Source organism: Eublepharis macularius, chromosome 2 (genome assembly GCF_028583425.1).
Source record: "Eublepharis macularius isolate TG4126 chromosome 2, MPM_Emac_v1.0, whole genome shotgun sequence".
Taxonomy (NCBI): domain Eukaryota; kingdom Metazoa; phylum Chordata; class Lepidosauria; order Squamata; family Eublepharidae; genus Eublepharis; species Eublepharis macularius.
This window is the reverse complement of record NC_072791.1, coordinates 69,184,699-69,197,566: the sequence shown is the minus strand read 5'-3', so window position 1 is coordinate 69,197,566 and position 12,868 is coordinate 69,184,699. Positions and strand designations below refer to the sequence as shown.

The following is a 12,868-nucleotide window of genomic DNA, read 5'->3' as shown; positions in this document are numbered from 1 at the left end:
AAGTCAGCACTCTGGTGGTTCAAATTCCACTACTGCTATGAGCTCAGCAGGTAGCCTTGGGTAAGCCAGTCCTCTCAGCTGCAGCTCCCCAGCTGTATTGTGGGGATAATAACAATGCTGACTTTGTTCACTGCTCTGAGTGGGGCTTCCCAGGCTTCCTTGTGGCCAAGTTTTGGCAAGGTGGAGTGGGGGAAAAAGAGAATGAAGAACAGAGGATACCTCACTGCCACCACTGCCTCTGTCCCATTATTAGGTAAGATTGGAGGTGGGGTTGTATTTTAGACTCTCATTTTACGCACAAGTATAAATTGAGGCAAACTAAGGCATACTCATGTGTGTTCACCCATCATAAGAACAGTTCTCTCCACACTTCAAAAACTTTACCTTGTTGGAAAGAGTGTAACATAGTTAAGATCTTAATAGGATGAATCACATACACTGAGTGTATTAATAATAACAAATCATCATTTCTATATTAGTGCCTGCCTTAGTGTTTTCAAAGAACTTATCTTAGAACTACTTACAACAACTTTTTAACTCAAGTTGGTATTTTTAATCTCATATTGTATGATGGGGAGGCAGGAGTTGAAATAGCATGGCTTACTGAGATCCCCTGGCAAGCTCAGGGCAGATGGATGAGAGTGGAGCTGTCCAGGTCGGCAGCATACTCTCTTTGCCACTATGCCTCACACCAGGTCTATGATAAATTGCTCTTCTGTGCCAGTGTGCGCAGCAGAGCTGAGTTTGTCTTTACTAACAAGTTTTGCCAGTGCAACACTGCACTGAAGCTAGGGAAGCAGGACATCTTCAAGAGCTCTTAAGAATATGAAAAAGATACCAGGAGCCTCACTGTCTTCCCTTCCACCTCCACTTGCATGTCACTGATGTACTGAATTTCCAGAACAAGCCTATCAGCCTTGGATGCTGAACACCTTTTGCTTCTGCACCTCCCTCCTTCCAGTGCATATTACCTGGATGAGAAGACATTTTCATGGAAGGTGAACTTCCTGAGCAGGAACTGCTTCTCATGGAGATAGCGGAAGGAATGGCCATCATCCAGGTACAACTCACCTGTTGCATACTCCTAGATGGCAGGTTAAACACAGTTAACAGAATTCTGCAAAGTTTAAACAAAATTAAAAGAATAATAAAATGTCAGCCTGGGCTGTGGCAGGAGTGGGGATGTAATAACTTTGGCAGGGTCCAAGCCAGTGTCTCTAAAAAGACCAGCACAAGGTAGGATGCTGAAAAGCATAATTGAATCCTTCCTCACATTAAAATGGGTGGTGGGCAAGAATGTGAAAGTTAACAGTCAGCTAGCAGGAGATGTGCCCGTAAAGAAAGGCTAAAGAAAGCTTTGCTAAAGATGTTGCTCCTGGGAGATACAAGGAGAAGGAAGTCCTATGCTGAAGGCAGGAATGTGGAAAGGTCTTTGTTACCCTTTGGTACTTGTGACCAGGAAAGTCAAACTGGAATAAATTAATTACAATGCAGAAATTAACAGATGGTCTCTGTGTAGGAATCCCAAAAATATGAAATTGTCTTGCTCAGTTTTCTTTTTAGAATTTGAACCCCCCCCCCAAATATAGGTATTACCAGACATAAATGAATTGTATTGAAATAGTTGGTCCACTTATAGCTCTCTTTCTTTGGGGCATTGAGAACACAGAACTAAAAAGTAAAGGTGGTATTAAGTACATGTACATTTCTCTATTACAAAATCTAGGTCACTCTGTTTTCAGTTTGGTTGTTGCCCAGGATGGAAGACCTTTAGAAAGCCATCCTTTCTGCTAAAAGGAGGAAAAAGGAGTTCATGACATGATGCCACCAAAACTGAGAGATAAAAAAGATAAAAGATTATAAAATGGATATAAAAATTAAATAAATAATAAGTATAAAATATAAATTTCAGAGTACCTTATAATCTAGGGCAGCATGGAGTTCATAAGGAACATCTGCCATCCATTCTGTAGATTTTTCTACAGAAGTCTTTAGTGGTATAACAGTTCCCCCACGCTGAATCACAGGAATCTGAAAACAGCAGAGTACAGAATATATCTTAAAATATAATAGGCCGCCTTTGAATGAGATCAGACAAGAAAACATGATTCATTAGCTTGCCTCTCTGTAACTTCTGTTATGCTACTAAAAACAGGCCATATTTTTCTGAAATAGCTAACCAGGGTCAATTGTGCAGATGCCTTATATTACAGGAAAGTAAGTGGGGGTATAAGTCATGTAGCTGGTACAAAGACGCATTATGTTGAGGTACAACAGACATAGGTGGATTCTGTGACATTAAGAGAGCAGTATCAGCTGTATATCAATTCAGAATATGCTAAAATCAGATAATCATACACCACACTCTCGTGTTCCTTCACAATCCTATGTAAAACTGCCATAGCACTTGTGCTTTATCAGTTTATTCTTTTATTTTTTGGTTTAAAAGCTTTTGAAAAAAATGAAAGCAATAGCAATGATCAATCCTGGAATGTAATTATGTTCTGGGCAAAGAGACTGAGAGAGTTAATAGCTGACCAACTCCAGGTCTTCTTAGATAACTCTTGTACTCTGGACCCCTTTAGTCTGGTTTTAGGCAGGCTATGGGATGGAGATGATTCCGGTGGCTTTAGGTGATGATCTCTGTCTAAATATAGACAAAGGCCACATATCTTTGTTACTCTTATTGGATCTATCTGCAGCCTTTGATACAGTAAACCATGCCATCCTGTTGAGGCATTTGGAGGTAGAAATACACATCAGGGGTTGTGCCTTAGACTGGTTAAATTGTTCCTCATGGAATGGACTCAAAGGGTTGCTGTTGGTGACCAGCTGTCTTCAGAGTGGGAATTATCTAGTGGGGTTCTACAGGGCACAATCATATCCCCCATGTTGTTCAACCTCTGTATAAAGCCTTTAGGATAAATCATTCATAGCTATGGAAGGATGTCATCAATTCATTCATTATTATTTACTGTGTTGGCAGAAAGCCATTGTGATAGTACAAGATAAAGTAAAATATACATCAAGATAATTTTTTAAAAAATTCTGGACATTTTGATAGAAAAGTTTAAAATACAGATTAACCATTTACAGTATCTCATAATAAAAACACGATACAATCCAAAAGCTAATGATCCAGAGTACAGCAGTTTGTGTACCGGTCAACCATGCTTGCATCAGCATGCCTCATCATCTACCTTTATTAATATGGTGTCAAACCTTGCTATTTCAAGAATAATGGATTTGTCCCTATCTGCCAATAATAAAATTACTTTCTCCTGGTCTGACTTTCCTGGGAAACGTGATATAATGGTCCTTAAAAAAAATCTATTGTACTTATCCTCAAATCTTGGACACTGGGATGTGATATGGGACACAGGAGCAGACTCTTTTGCCATATGGAATCCCATTGGTCTTCCAAGTGTAATCCTAAGCAGAGTTACTCCAGTCTAAGTGAAGGTATTTCTGTGCTCATAATTCATTATGTCAGTAAAGTACATTGGAAGAGTCAGGGGAGAAGGATGTAATTGCCTATAGAGTAGAGTTGTTCTCAAGGTGCCTACTAGTCCAGCATCAGTTTGAGTACTGTGGTCTAACAATCTTTGTTTTGTTAGCACAGAGGCCAAGGATCCTCAAGTATTCTTCTTAGAAGCCAAGCTAGCCACTAATCTCAAAACACAACTGCATCATCCTTCATCTCCCCATATGCCAGGGTTAAAAGCCTAGAGATCTGCAAAAAATGATTTTCATCCAATAGTTAATGGCTGCTTTATAAACTAAGGTTGTTATTGAGGGTAGAGATAATTCTGCTCTAACCGTAGCTGAAGATGGTGGAGGAGCAGCAGCCAACAGTAGGTGGGTAAATTTATTTTGAGCAACTTCTAAATACTGGAGATTTCCAGAGCCCCAGATTGCTGTTGCATATAGAAGCTAATTTCATTTTATAACTTTCCAGGGTTGGAGATCAGACAACTTTCTCTCTTCCTATAAAATCTAAGGATACCAAGGACAGCATTTTTGAGGTTATGATGTCATCAGTATGCAGATAATGCCCAGCTCTGTATCTAACTATCCAAATCCCCAGCTGATGCTGGAGAGGTCCTGAGTCACTTCCTGGGGCCAAATGGCTGAAAGGAAACAAACTGAAATTGAAAACAGAAATGATGCTGGTTGGGAAAGCAGAGATCTTGAAGAAGGCTGTGCGTCCCACTTTCAGTGGGGCTCAGATGACCCTGGCTGACTCAGTTAAGACATTAGGGGTTATTCTGGATCCAGCACTGCTGCTAGAGAAGTAAGTAAATACAACTGCAAAAAGGGCCTTCTCTCAATTCAAACTAGCCTGGAAGATGGCCGAGTATCTTGACACAGCCAATATGGCCACCAGGATTCAAGACTAGACTACAGTAATGCACTTTACACAGGTCAACTCAAATTCAACTCGGAGACTCCGTCTGGTACAGAATGCCACAGCTAGTTTATTATTAGGAGCTAGGCAGAGCATACATATTACTCCTATTCTGCAGTCACTCCACTGGCTACCCATCAGTTACTGGCCTCAATTCAAGGTTTTGATTTTCACATACAAAGCTCTTCATAGCCCTGGTCTCTCATATCTGCAGGATCCCTGTCTCCCTATGCTCTGCCATGGCAGCTTTATTCATATGAACAGGGTCTTCTGCAGAAAGCACCCTGCAGTTAGGCTACATCAACAGGTGCCTGTATATGCACATTCTCTTTGGTGGCTTCCACCTTATGGAATAGCCTTCCTGAAGAGGTCAGGAAAGCTCTCTCTCTCTCTTGATTTCTGCAAATGACACAAAACTGAATTATTCAGAAGGGCTTTTTTACTCAGATAATCAGGTTTGTGGTTTAAGAAATGGCTCAGAAAGATCCTTTGGAAAAGGAAGAGGGACTATATACTACTTGATAGAGACTCTTGATGAAGATATGCTCCTACAGGGCAGTTTCCACATCATTAAATATGTAATGTTTAATTTCTCAGCTTTCTTTCAGTAATGTTTCATCTTTATTTATCCATGTTTTCAAATGTGTTCATTGATTGTCGTAGCTGTTGATTGTACTGAATGTCTTAGCTGTTGATCGTAATCTGCCTTGAGCCTCAGTGAGAAAGCTGGACGGACGGACGGATGGACAGACTGCACGCTTCCATGGCCAAGCAGTGATTTGAATCTGGTTCTCCTAGATACTAGTCTATTGTAAATCAATCACGAACTCAGGGCAGCTTTCCCCAGCAGCTCAAACAGGCGGTTATCCATCCGCTACTTAAAAAATCATCCCTAGACAAAAATGATGTGGCCAATTATCGCCCAGTCTCTAATCTGCCCTTTCTGGGCAAAGTGATTGAGAGAGCAGCAGCTGACGAACTCCAGACCTTCTTGGATAACTCTAGCACTCTGGACCCTTTCCAGTCAGGTTTCAGACCAGGGCATGGGACAGAGACAGCACTAGTAGCATTAGTGGATGATCTCTGTCTGAATATAGATAAAAGCCATGCCTCCTTATTGCTTCTATTGGATCTATCTGCAGCCTTTGACACAGTAGACCATGCCATCCTGTTGAGGCATTTAGAAACAGAAGTGGGCATCAAAGGATGTGCCCTGGACTGGTTTAAATTGTTTCTCTTGGAGCAGACTCAAAAGGTGGCTGTTGGAGATCAATTATCTCCAGAATGGGAACTACTATCTTGTGGGGTTCCACAGGGCGCAATCTTATCTCCCATGTTATTCAACCTCTACGTAAAACCTTTAGGAGAACTCATTCGCAGCTATGGAGTTGGATGTCATCAGTAAGCAGATGACACCCAACTCTGTATCTCACTATCCAGGTCCCCACAGGATGCAGTGGAAATCTTAGATCACTGCCTGACAGCTGTGGTGAAATGGTTGAAGAACAACAAATTGAAACTGAACCCAGACAAGACTGAAGTGATGCTTGTTGGGAAGGCAGAGATCTTGAAGGACATTGTACTCCCCACTTTCGATGGGAGTTGGTCTGACCCTTGCAGACTCAGTTAAGAACCTAGGGGTTATACTGGATCCAGTGTTATTACTAGAAAAACAAGTTAAGGCTGTGGCAAAAAATGCTTACTACAACCTCACTCTAGCCTGGAAGATGGCTTCTTATCTTGACACAGCTGACCTGGCCACTTGGATCCATGCTATGGTAACATCAAGGCTTGACTATTGTAATGCTCTATACATAGGACTCCCATCTAAGTTAATTAGGAGGCTCCAATTAGTGCAAAATGCTGCAGCTCGACTGTTATCAGGAGCGAGCAGGAGCATGAACATCACTCCCATGCTACAGTTGCTCCATTGGCTACTCATCAGTTACCATGCTCAGTTCAAGATATTAGTTATTACATACAAAGTTCTTCATGGCTTTGGTCCGGCAAACCTACAGGACCGCCTCCCACCCTATGTTCTTCCACGGCATCTTTGCTCATCTGAACAGGGTCTCCTGCAGGTGCCAGGCTGCACACAGGTGAAGCCAGCAGCAGCCCATACACGGGCTTTCTCTGTGGTGGCCCCATCCTGTGGAATGACCTGCCTGAGGAAATCAGAAGAGCCCCCACTCTCCTGGCTTTTCGTAAACGATGCAAAACCGAACTATTCAAAAAGGCTTTTTACTCAAATGGGAGGGCTATATTGTAGGGAAGGGTCTCAGATGCTTCACTAATGAGTTAGGGACCATAGACTTCATCACTATATTGCCTTACATATTATCTGCTGCTTTAAATATGTATTCCTATGTACCACCAGTGCTCCATGTTGTCTAATGTTAGTTCTAGAACTGATTATGTTCTGCTTCAGTATTTTTTCTACTCTGTATTGGATTCTTGCTAATATTATGTCTTTTAAACTTGTATCTATTTACCCTATAGTATTGTTTATTAAATGTCCTTGATACTGTATTGAAATGTACTTGATACTGATTGTACTAATCTCATATTGTGTAATCCGCCTTGAGTTTCAGTGAAAAATGTGGACTATAAATGACATAAATAAAATAAAAATAAAAACAGTCCGACTGTCTAGACACCACTGTTTCACTTTATACAGTAACCTCCTTTTATCTTTAGTGGGCAGCAGTGTTTACTGGTACTTATAAAACCTGCTTATACAGTGTCAGTTCATTGGATCATCTAGCTACTGTCTATCTGACTGGCAGCACCTCACTGGTTTTTCAGGGAGAGAAAGGCTTTCCCTCATACCTGCTGAGATTTTTAATGGGATATGCCGGGAACTGAATCCAAGGCTTTCTGTATGCAAAGCATGTACTTCACTATAGTGCCTCCTCCCAGTAATTTAAAATTAATAAAGAATAAGCAGTAGTAAGGGGGGAGGTAGGATATAAAGAAAAATATAACCACATTTTTAAATGTGATGGGTTATTTTCTTGTTTGGTGCAAAAATATGGTCACAACTCAGTGTCAGTGATAAGTCTCCAAGGAGGTATCATGGGGTATTCAGATATCCTTCTTTCTTAAAACCTTTTTCAAATGTAGCTTTCTTCTACCAGCAGAATACACTGGGACTATAACTTGTTCTCCTTTCCTTTCCCTTCCAACAGTATTAAATTACCAGTTTTAGTTTAAATTAATTATTCTCACTGGTGACTATTTGGGAAGAAGCCTGCTGTTTTTTAACATTTGTCAAAACAACATACACTATTCAATGTCACTGGGATCTTCAGTGTACCTTGACCTTCCAGCTGTATAAATCTTCGAAAATCATACCAGATCTGTATTGGAAGAAATAGGAAAAAGGAAAGGGTATGAATTACCAACTTATACATTCATAACACATCTTACTGCCTTGTTCATGCTGGTCACAACATAATCTATATTGAATCATCAATACCAACACACACAAAAACAATAAAATAGAAAATTGCAGTACTATCAGCAGGATCGCCAATCAATGGAAAAGCTTATTGTTCTAAACTCATCTTTCCTGTAAAGCCTAGCAGCAACCACTCCAGCAGAGAGCTAAATTCATAGCCTTGGGGCAACCACAGAAAAGACACTGATCTTTTCCATGGCTATTCTTATCTCTTGCATACAGACCTTAACAGGAGAAGGGTTTCCTATGAGCTGCCTCCTGAGACAGGTAGATTTCGGATCATGAGGGCTTTTTTCAGACTGGAACGCTCCGGAATGGTGTTCCGGCAGTTCTCAGAACTGCCCCATGGTTCCTGACTGTTTTGGGCCCGAAACTGCCAGGATCGGGCCCAAATTGGGCCTCTGCTGGGCAGGGCCATTTCGGGCCTAATCGTGGCCGTTTGGGGCCCAATCCTGACCATTTTGGGCCCAAAACAGCCTAAACAGACAGGATCATGCCTCAGCTGGGCGGGAGAATACTACCTCACCCAGCAGCAGCCTGATCCTGGCTGTTTCAGGCCCAAATTTGGCCCCAAGTGACCGAAACGGGCTTGAAACAGCCAGGACTGGGCCTCTGCTGGGTGGGGGAATGTTCCCTCACCTGGCAGTGGTCCTATCATGGCTGTTACGGGCAAGATACGGCCAATACGGGCCCAAAACAGCCAGAATTGGGCCCGAAATGACCAGGTTCAGGCTGGGTGGGAGAACACTCCCCCTCATGGCAGCAGCCTGATCCTGGCCATTTTGGGTGCTAAGTGGCCAAAACGGGCCCAAAATGGCCAGGAACAGGCCACTGCTGGGTGAGGGAACACTCCCGCACCCTGCAGTGGCCCTATCCTGGCTGTTTTGGGCCTGAATTGGGCCCAAATGGGGCCCAAATGGCCAGGATTGGGCCCAAATTGGCCTGGAGCAGGGATGTGAGCAGTCTCAAATCATGGGAGTGCTCTCTCTGGGTGATGACACCATTTCCCAGAAGTGATGTAATCACATGGTCCAGTAAGCACACACATGCGCATATGGTACCACTGAGTTCCACAACCTCTTTTCTCAGAAAAAAAAGCCCTGCAGATCATGAATGGCTTAAAAAAAAATTATTGCTACTGTGATATGTTGCTATTTTTTTGCAGTTATTCACAGATCAAGATGGGTAGCTGTGTTACTTTGTCTGTAGCAGTAGAAAAGAGAAAGAGTTCAGTAGCACCTATAAGTCTAACAAAATTTGTGGTAGGCTCTGATCTTTCGTGAGCCACATCTCACTTCTTCAGATACCTGGTATCTTCAGATTCTGATATCTGAATAAGTGAGCTATGGCTCACGAAAGCTCATACCCTACCACAAATTTTGTTAGTGTTATAGGTGCTACTGGACTCGAGATTGTTCTGTTATACCTATTTTAGAAACACTTAGTAAAAATTCATTTCTATTACAAGAAATGCCTAATAGTTTGATATAGGTCTAGAGCTTTGGGTATAAAGACCAAACTAGAAGTAATGGCCAGAGATCTGGGATCATTTTTTTTTAAAAAAAAAATACAGTTAATGGCAGCTGCAGCAGTCCCTCTGGGAAAGTTAATTTTAAACTTTTTCCTGCTGAATGTCTTCAATTTTAATTGCGCTCCAAAACATTTGCCCCATGAGAGAAAACATACCATTACATATATGCTTTCCCTGTGAGGCAAGTAGTTCTTGGAGTGGATGGGAAGGATGAAAGGGTTACAAACTCTCTGACTCAACATCATGACCCTGATCTAAATTCACCCTCCCACACTATTAGCTTTTTAAAAAAAAACATACACAAGAAGTATAATTTTGCCCTGCCTCCGCCTATACTAGTTGTGTCTTGAAATACATTTTTAGTTGTGTCTAGTTGTGTCTTGAAATACATTTTTTTAAAAAGTATCAGCTGTCCTTACCTCTTGTGAGCCAGGCAGAAAAACACTGACTGTGGTGGCTTTGGGTTCAGTGACTGGATACACCAGCAAAGCGTTTCCTGAATGATAAATGGAAGAAGAAGTCTCCACTCATACCATTACCACTATTAAATAATTGGCTGATAGTTCTACTATGAGTTCAATATTACCTTTGGAAGAATCTTATGTGGTGGAATCTCATTTACTAGAGAGGAGGAGACTATGCCAAATGAATTTCTTCTTACACCCAGTGGGCTGAGTTTTTATAGTTCCTCAAAAGTATGACAAGGGAACACAAGAGGTGTCTGGCTGGATCCATTCAGTCCAGAATTGTGCCCCGCATAGCAGCAAACCAGTCATTTCAGAAGACCAACAAACAGGGCACAGAGACCAAGGCAATAATCTGCTGTCACCTCCCAGAACTGACTTGGAGCTGAAGAAAAGCTCTGGAGGACATCTCCCGTGCCCTTCATGGGAATCTAGCCCAGTGTCAGCCAAGGGGTCTAGAAATAACTCATGTAAATTGATGTAACCCCACATCTGAACAGTTGGAAGTGCTGAAACAGTGACCTTAAATCAAAGTCATCTAGATGAATCTTAAGCAATAAGTGGCATCTCTTCCTTTTCCCTCCCAGAATGTATATAGTGTCCTCCACACACAGCTAATACACCTTTAGATTGCATCATAGTTATGTTTATAAAATGTCTCCATTTTAGGAGCGTGTAAACTTACCAAGCATATACTCATCTTCTATGCTAAACGTTTTAAGCTCCTTGGGGAATTCTACCCAGACAGGCCTATGAAAAGAAATAAGACTGAATCTAGAAAGTTCTGTTTTTCTAGGAGTAGTATTTTATAATTCAGGAAAAATATTTAAGGATCAGCATTTTCTACCTTCTTTTTGCACTGAGGTTGATATTGTGGACATAAATCATGTTTTTCATTTGGGCATTTAAAAGCCATTTGTCCAATCATCCACTGCTATTCAGTATTATACAACAGTTTATGCTTTTTTCAGAAACAGGGTTTTCAAAGACACTGCCTGTTCACTGGGCCAGGTCCAGCTGCATGATGGGGAACCTGCAAGAACTTGTGTGAAGGGTACCTCTGTTTCCCCTGTATTCCTTTCCACACACTATTTCCTCTTTCCCTCCAGCAGCCTCCATATCCTCACCTTTCTCTTCTTCCTTCTCTCCTTTCCATTCACAAATCAACCTACATTTTATCTGCACTCCCTCCATCTTCAGCTATAACTATTTGGTGGTGGTGGAGAGTGCTGTCAAGTTGCAGCTGACTTACAGTGAGTCCTGCTGGGGTTTTCAAGGCAAGACACTAACAGAAGTGATTTTGCCATTTCCTGCCTCTGCATAATACCCCTGGGTTCCTTGTTGGTCTCCAAAGCAATTATTAAATAAAGCCAATACTACTTAGCTTCTGAAATCTGATGCGATTGGGCTTGCCTGAGCAGTCTAGACTGATCAGGGCTGTTATTTATTTACTACATTTATATCTCACCTTTCTCAACACTGAACCGAAAGCAGCTTACACAATTCTCTTCCATTTTATCTTCACAACTCTGTAAGGTAGGTTAGGCTGAGAATGTGTGAATCACCCAAGGTCACTCAGCAAGATTCCACAGCAAAGTGGGGATTTGAACCTGACTCTTTCAAATCCTAGTCTGAAACTCTGACCACTATACCACACCGGCTTTCTTGAGGTGGCTGCTGTTAAACAGTAGCAAGCCGCTTGGCCTGTGTGAGTCATGGAACTTAAGTAGTTTCAAGTCACATGTGGTTGCTGATAGGCCTATCCCTAATGAGCCCTTCTTCAAAGGCCAAAACAGCACTGGAGAGGACCCTTCCCCCTCCCTCTGCCTTTTACTAACAGAAACCAAGGCTTTAACTGGCAATACTGTTAACCAAGGCTTTAACTGGCAATACTTTGTAAGGTAGATTAGGTTGAGAATGTGTGTCACCCAAGGTCACTCAGCAAGATTCCACAGCAAAGTGGGGATTTTGGTTGCCTAGCAACAGCCACAGAGGGAATATGTTTCTTAAAGCTACAGGCACTGTTTCTATTGTTTTGGGTTTTTCATCCCCAACCCCCAAAGTATTTTTTTCAAAAGTTCAGATTTTTCTGTAAACCAGGGGCTTTAAACAGGATTGTAGAAAGATCTGTCTTGTCTGTTCATGGCTCCAGTTCTGATCTAAGCATCAGCAGATTTGGCCATAATGAGAATTAAATGTATTCATTTTTTTGCATTTGATCAGTTTCACAACTTGACTCACTCTTCTTTAGTACTACATTTTGTCTTCATTTGTCATAGTTTTTTTAAAAAAAATATGGATAGGGGCGTCAAAAGCTGGAATAGGCCCAGGCCTCTCTGGACCACTGAGAAAGACTGCCTTAAAGAACAGAACAAGAGTATTTCCTCTAACTTCTTTGAGTGCTAGCAACTCCTACATGGCAATACACTTTTTATTGACTCCTCTAGATTTTTTACATCTAATCATTAATTTTATTATTTTTAACTATAACCAACTATTTCGTTGTTAAAAGGATACACTTAAACATGAAGCAGAAATTGTCCTTTTTAACTAAAAACATACCTCATGACTGGTTCAGCAGCAATATGAACTCGATAGAAGAGTGAATATAGATAAGGGAGGAGGGAGTAGCGCTCCTTGATAGCCTCCCTGATGATCTTTGTGTTCTCTTTTCCAAACAGCCATGGTTCTCGACGCCTGGTGTTCCTATTTGCATGGCCTCTGAAAAAAGGTTGGAGTGCCCCAACCTGATACCATCGAACTAGTAGTTCTGGGTCTGGATTTCCAATAAATCCACCTACATCCGCTAGATTACAGAAGAGCGGCAATTGGTTTATGAAAAAGGAATGAAAAAAATGCAAGCTTCTCTTGGATTTTTCCATTTTATGTATTGCCTATGACCAATGAAACTGAAATTACCATAAGCCAAATTCTTTACCAACACCAAAACCAGTTCAAAGAAAGGAGATACGCTCTTGCTAAATTATGTTATAGATATGTTAAAA

General features: G+C 41.4%; 1 protein-coding gene across 3 annotated transcripts in view; it reads right to left on the bottom strand.

Moving 5' to 3' along the window:
• Positions 1-12,868, bottom strand: part of GANC (glucosidase alpha, neutral C) — a 49,152-nt gene that overhangs the window by 3,134 nt on the left and 33,150 nt on the right. For all 3 annotated transcript variants that reach the window (XM_054970914.1, XM_054970911.1, XM_054970912.1), the window contains 6 exons: positions 12,426-12,669; positions 10,549-10,613; positions 9,819-9,895; positions 7,693-7,767; positions 1,918-2,031; positions 972-1,084 (listed from right to left, as the gene is read on the bottom strand). In XM_054970914.1, coding sequence (XP_054826889.1) covers positions 972-1,084; positions 1,918-2,031; positions 7,693-7,767; positions 9,819-9,895; positions 10,549-10,613; positions 12,426-12,669 — 688 coding nt within the window. The remainder of the gene's footprint in view (positions 1-971; positions 1,085-1,917; positions 2,032-7,692; positions 7,768-9,818; positions 9,896-10,548; positions 10,614-12,425; positions 12,670-12,868) is intronic.